Genomic DNA, 6,872 nt, shown 5'->3' with positions numbered 1-6,872 from the left:
AATGAGAGGAGGTATTTGAACAGTTTGTCGTGAGATAAACAAAAGGTACCAGGTCTAACTCTAACTATCCATTTGTGACTTGTTCAATGCATCTAATTCGTGGAAGCATAATCTCTGTTGTTGCGTATATCTATTAATTATATATATAATGAGCTGCCAGCAATACTAATGTCAAACCCTCTAAAATTTAATTCTCCACCTCCCTTGGGGCCACGTATATTATACCAAGATTCCAAGTATATGATCATTAATCCTCATCCCCCCCCCCCCCCCCCCACCACCCATCTCTTATCCCCCCCCCCCCCCCCCCCCCACACCAATTGTTTTCGATCTGCTCTATATATACATACATACCATATAGTGCCTCTGTCGAGCTAGCCCACAAACTTCTTTTTCAGAAATGGAAAACTCAACGAGCTGCAAGCCAATAATCTCTTCTTCTTCTAATGAGAAAACAACTGATCATGATAGCTTTGAAGAGAGTGGTTGGACCATGTACTTTGAGGATTTCTTTGCCCAAAACAATGAAGAGGTTCATAATCATGATCGATATGAACATGGTTCTTTCTCGTATGATGATGATAGGAGTTCTTCACTAGTCTCCGATGCTGCTTCTTTGGTTGTGAAGAAGTCTGCTGGTGATCATCATGGTGAACAAGTTGTTGGGCTACCTCTTAATAATAACAGAAGTTTCAAATACAGTTTAAGTTTCAAGAAAAAAAGAACCAAAGGAGCTTTGGTTGATGATGCTTTGGAGGATACTGCTAGTTCTCCTGTTAATAGTCCCAAGGTTAGAAATGTTAATCCCTTCTTCTTCTTCACCCCCTTTATTTTTCCTCTTCTTTCGCAATCCATAGTTAGGTATATACTGGGATTTTGTTTTCTTCAATTTGTTTTTGTATATGTCAACTATGTTATATTTTTTATCAAGCATGTTGTTAAGTCAACATCTTTTCTTGAACTCTTATGTGAGTAGGTTTATGATGATATGATGATAAACCAATACAAAAGGAACACAAAACAGAAAGATAACATGGAAATTTCACAGGTAAGAGCATCCATTTCTGAAGTTTTAATAATTTATTTTCATGCATGGTCTTTTTGGCAGGTTTTCATGTTATCTTACCTAACAGCAGGTTCTTGTGGATTTATTGTAATATAGGACGAAGGAAGTGCTTCAAGGCAGGTAGATAAGAGAAGTGATTTTGGTTTTATTGGAGGGGGAAGTGACAACACAGCACTGAAGAAAAGGGGTCTTTGCTTAGTTCCTCTGTCCATGGTAGTAAATTATCTTGGTTAAATCCACCTTTTCTCGGCATTTCTCTGTGTCACTGTATCTCTCTCTCTCTCTCTCTCTCTCTCTGGACCACTCTAGCTAGTACCCTGTTGTATGGCATTGCATGAACAAAAAGGATATGATGGGATTGAGACCCATCATCATCTTTGTGGCATTTGATAATATATATATATATAAATACTAGTATTAAGTTCATGCAAAACCTTCTCTCATTGTGTATGCGAAGGGGTATGAGGAAACCTCTCTGTAACGTCAGTGATATTAGCGAAATTTGAAGGGTTTTAAAGCAGAAGAAGTTTCATCTCATGTTCATGTTTTTGCTGCGTTTTCTATTGTATCCCGTGTAAAAAGTTGCCGCAACCGCTCCACCGAACACACACTCGATGATTTATCCTCCCGTTCCAAAATTTCTCTTGAAGCTAGCTAGAGTGCTACTTAAGAAAGAGCTTACAGCAATATTCTAACTGATCTTCTAGTTAATTTTTCTTGCATATATTCTACTAATTAGTGCCACTAACTTCAAATCTTTCGGTTCCTTATCTTGAGTATTTATTTGGGTTTTGCCTCTTCTTTTCTTGATAGATAGTGATATGTATTAAGTACTTTTCAACAACACCTAACAACCCCACTAATCCCCCTATAAATCCATAATTAATTCTGTTTCAAAAAGATAAGAGAAAAGACTCTATTTCTAAGGTTTACTTGAATCTCCAATGTATAAATTAGTACTTTTCAAAAATAAATTGTTTCATGGTTGAATTAATTAGAGAGGAATAAACCTAGGTTGATTCCTTCATAATCTAACTTGAAGATGAAATTGAATACATAATCCATTAAAAACCAATTTAAAATGTGTCACTGTGCCGCTAAGTTGGAACAAATTTAGCTGAGTTTGCTGTTTCATGATCACCACAGTAATAATTCAAGCACCATAGATATATGCCGACTGCCGACATATCATAATGGTCATCATCTCATTTGAATTCCAAATATCTCCTTCGCATTCTAACAATTTTTGAGAAAACAAAAGGTCAAAACACATAGGATTTTTGCACTGAGACATGTTTAACCGAAAAGACATTTATTAATATAAAAGTAGAGGACAAAAAGAAGAAGAGAAAGAGATGGACAACGCGACAAAAAAAAATAAATCATGCCCTTTGCTTTGAGTTTCTGTATTAGATCGAGTGTGTTTTTGATAGATGACAAGAGTGTGTGTGTATTTGCGTGTTAATCCTTACACAAATAGAAAAATATATAACAAAAGAAGTATGACTCAAATTAGAATATAAAATTTTGAACAAGAAATGTATGTCTCCTTGCATGGTTAAAAAATCCAATGAGGCTCTCTGCTACGCCCCGCAAGTTGATTCTAGATAGAAGCACATAGCAAGCTTAGATTAGAAACTGTAGTTAGAAGCACATAGCAAGCTTAGATTAGAAATAGACTACGAGAGAATTCACAGCTCAATGATATGATAAGAATACTTGTTATCCGATCATCAATGGCAATAAATTGAACTCGTAATTTGATTTTTACAATCATGTCTTGAATAAAATGAAAATCAATTTAAATATATTTCATACATAAATAAAAACTCAAATTAACTATGAGATAAGTTGTTCCAAAACTATCACGCCATAAGACACGAGGAGTAAAGGATAAATAATGAAGTCTAAACAATAAAAAAAAAATCATCATAATTATACAACATAAGCAATAGCCTTATATTTAATCTTTATAAAAGATTATGCAACTATTTTCTACTTACTAGACTTTCAAGAAATATAATTACAATTAAGATAGATAGAATAAGTACTCGTAGACTTTAAATTATCAACATCATCAACCCAATTAGAGACATTAAAGCCATGCATTAAAAGATTAGAAGAGATGGTAAAAGATAAGTAAAAAAAGATGTTGCATATACACAACATAAGATACATTTAAACAAGTTAATGGTGGTCTTTAGACAAAGCATAATTGAACTAACAAACCTTATTAACAACAACAAAAAATATTTAATCATATAAAAGTAAAATATTGAAAAGGAATAATCACCAAAAAATATAAAACAGAGTCAGAATAAGCAAAACCACTTTTAGAGGTGCCAAAAAAACAAGAACTAATAGCCACCAATGTGAAAACTAGTTGACATGGAGATATGCCAATTGTGTGCATAATGTAAGAGGCATAGCCAAGCTGGGAGAAAAATATCTAATAAAAAGTATAGTTCACCTCAATTCCAAAATGTAACTCGTACAACCCAAGTCTCAAATAGAGAATTTTACATTAAAATGAGCAATCAATTAAGTTATAGAAGAAAAATCATTACATTACATGTGATAAGAATATTATCAACATAAACTAGAATATATATAACAGTAATTAAGGATTTGTTTATAAAAAACAAAGGTGTCAGTTTGACACTTGTAATGTATAAAACCTAAAAAGAATTGGCAAAGCCAATCGAACAACAATGCACATGATGTCTATTTAAGTCAATAAAGAGATTTGTAAAGTTTTCATACATGAAAAGAAAGATTAAGATCAACAAAGTTAAAAGGTTGTTGCATGTAAACATCAGTGTCAAGAAAAACATTAGAAAAGATATTATGCACATCTAACTAATAAATATACCAACTTTGAGAAATAACAATAACAAAAATAGTGTGAACTGTATATAGTTTACCAATTAGACTAAAGGTCTTATCAAATTCAATACCTTATTATTGACGATACCATTTGGATATTAGTTGAGCCTTATAGAGTTTAATGAACCCATTAATTTTCTAGTTAATCTTGTACATTTACTTACACCCAGCAATGTTTATAAGGGATTAAGATGAATAAAAGACCAGGTGTGATTATGAACCAATGTATCAATTTTTGTAGTCATCATTTGATTCCATTTAGAATTTTGTTTGGTGACATGACTAAAAGATTAATGTCTTCTCCCAAGTGCAGGAGTGTCGAAGTAATTAATAACCCGGTAAAACTTGGATCGAACAACAGGAAGGTTAATTGTACAAATTATAAACAACAACAATAACAATAACAATAACAACAATAACAACAGTAGTAGTAGTAGTAGTAGTACTAATAATAATAAAGAAAAAGAAGGAGAAGGAGAAGACGATGATGAGAACTTTGAGATGGAATATTAACGTAAGGATTAAACAATGATAACAATAAATGTCAAGGTTAGAGGATCCACTAAAAGTATGTCAAACAAGTATAATATAAACTTTTATTATTCAATTGAAAACCACACACAAAGGAGGTTCTAATCAGATTATAGATTGTTAACATGATTACATTAGTCATCTTATTCGATTAATGCTAATGCTTGTAAATCTCGTCAAGCATTCATGATTATAACTTATGTTAACAATAAATCAAGTTCCTTTCATAGCTCAGGTGTCGGTTATACCATACAGTATGGGCTAGGAGAGTGCCAAGTATTTGTTGTACCAAGTCTTATACAACATAAATCAAGATTAGTCATTTAACAAGCAAAGTATTAAAGAGTGAACAAGATAACAAATATAAAACATGTTAGTATCAAACATTAAAGTCCATATTAAGTTTACATTATACTTATTCTCACACCATTAGTGTAACCTTTTCACCTTGACATAACTAACTTAGCTAGACATAATGAAAGAAAGAAAAATAGATAAACAAAATAAGAACATAAAAGTTAACTAAGTAAAGGAAAGGAAATGAAAGGCATAAACTTAATATTAATGAAAACAAAGCATAAAAAATACAAAGAGAGAAAGGAAGAGCATGATCTTGATCTGAACACCAAGATGCCTAAATGCATGGCAAGCAAGAGCATAATCTTGATCTGAAAACCAAGATGTCTAAATGCATGGCAAATGCCTCCTTTTATAGGCCAAAAATGGAAACTATTGATTTGATGACTAATTAATGAGTGGGTGACCAACTCTTGACTTAGTGACAATCCTTATCTTCTCTTATCTGCCCAAAACGTCATTGATAACATCAAAATTAGAACAACTTAACATAAAAGTTGTAGGAAATTGTCTCAGATTTTTTGTGTAAAAAATTTAGGTCATTTAGACTTCTAGACCTCCAGATATGGGTCAAACACTGAACAGTGCTCGGGCTGTAAGACAGATTCGGACTTCTTTTTTTGTTGCTACAATTTGGACTTGAAATGGTATTTTTAGATCTTGGACTCCATATGAAAGTTGTAGGCCCATGTCTGATTAGTATTTAAAAGTGCATTTTTATCATGGTTTTATATCATCATTTTGCACTTGAAGTATCAATAACTCCTTAACTAAAATATGTTTTATAATAATGTATCTAATAATATAAGATACCTATAATTTATGGTAAATGTCTATTTTTAATGCAGGCCTATCACATAAATGAAAGGATTGATTGATGACTTGAAGAACTTAAATTGCAAGGATAAAGAGATGGTCAAACTTAGAGAAGAGATGTCGGTGCAATCCAAACTGGAACACTGTTCGGTAATTGGATCATATCTGGAGCTACAGATCTCAGATTTAGGTCCAATTTATATGGATGGAAAGGTAAGACATAGGCCTACAACTTTCATATGGAGCCCAAGATCTAAAAAGGCCATTATCAAGTTCAAATTGTAGCAACAACAAAGAAGCCCGAATCTGTCTTCCAGCCCGAGCACTGTTCGGTATTTTGGCCATATCTGGAGTTCTAGAAGTCCAAATGAGCTGAAGTTTTTACACAAGAAAGCTGAGACAATTGCCTACAACTTTCATGTTTGCAACTGGCTCCAATTTTGACGTTATCAATGACGTTTTGGGCAGACAAAAGAAGATAAGGATTGTCACCAAGTCAAAAGTTGGTCACCCACTTATCAATTAGTCATCAAATCAATAGTTCCCAATTTTGGCCTATAAAAGGAGGCATTTGCCATGCATTTAGGCATCTTGGTGTTCAGATCAAGATCATGCTCTTCCTTTCTCTCTTTGTATTTTTTATGCTTTGTTTTCATTAATATTAAGTTTATGCCTTTCATTTCCTTTCCTTTACTTAGTTAACTTTTATGTTCTTATTTTGTTTATCTATTTTGCTTTCTTTCATTATGTCTAGCTAAGTTAATTATGTCAAGGTGAAAAGGTTACACTAATGGTGTAAGAATAAGTATAATGTAAACTTAATATGGACTTTAATGTTTGATACTAACATGTTTTATATTTGTTATCTTGTTCACTCTTTAATACTTTGCTTGTTAAATGACTAATCTTGATTTATGTTGTATAACACTTGGTACAACAAATGCTTGGCACTTTCATAGCCCATAATGTATGGTATAACCGACACCTGAGCTATGAAAGGAACTTGATTTATTGTTAACATAAGTTATAATCATGAATGCTTGACGAGATTTACAAGTATTAGCATTAATTGAATAAGATGACTAATGTAATCATGTTAACAATATATAATCTGATTGGAACCTCCTTTGTGTGTGGTTTCCAATTCAATAATAAGAGTTTATACTATACTTGTTTGATATACCATTAGTGGAACCTCTAACCTTGACATTTGTTA

The 6,872-nt window shown here is 32.5% G+C and overlaps 1 protein-coding gene across 2 annotated transcripts; it reads left to right on the top strand.

The window, feature by feature from the left end:
* The first annotated feature begins 312 nt into the window (after positions 1-312).
* LOC105115900 (uncharacterized) lies at positions 313-1,811 on the top strand. 2 transcript variants are annotated; one of them, XM_011012969.1, is made up of 3 exons: positions 313-790; positions 977-1,048; positions 1,163-1,811. In XM_011012969.1, exons 1-3 carry the CDS (start codon positions 401-403, stop codon positions 1,298-1,300), a joined length of 600 nt encoding a protein of 199 aa, XP_011011271.1. In that variant the 5' UTR covers positions 313-400; the 3' UTR covers positions 1,301-1,811. The 2 variants fall into 2 exon arrangements, with proteins under 2 accessions (XP_011011271.1, XP_011011272.1); XM_011012970.1 differs by having other exon boundaries at positions 1,137-1,224.
* The last annotated feature ends 5,061 nt before the right edge of the window (positions 1,812-6,872 follow it).

The sequence above is a fragment of the Populus euphratica genome, unplaced genomic scaffold (assembly GCF_000495115.2).
Source record: "Populus euphratica unplaced genomic scaffold, PopEup_1.0 scaffold799.1, whole genome shotgun sequence".
Classification (NCBI taxonomy): domain Eukaryota; kingdom Viridiplantae; phylum Streptophyta; class Magnoliopsida; order Malpighiales; family Salicaceae; genus Populus; species Populus euphratica.
This window is presented reverse-complemented; position numbering and strand designations above follow the sequence as displayed.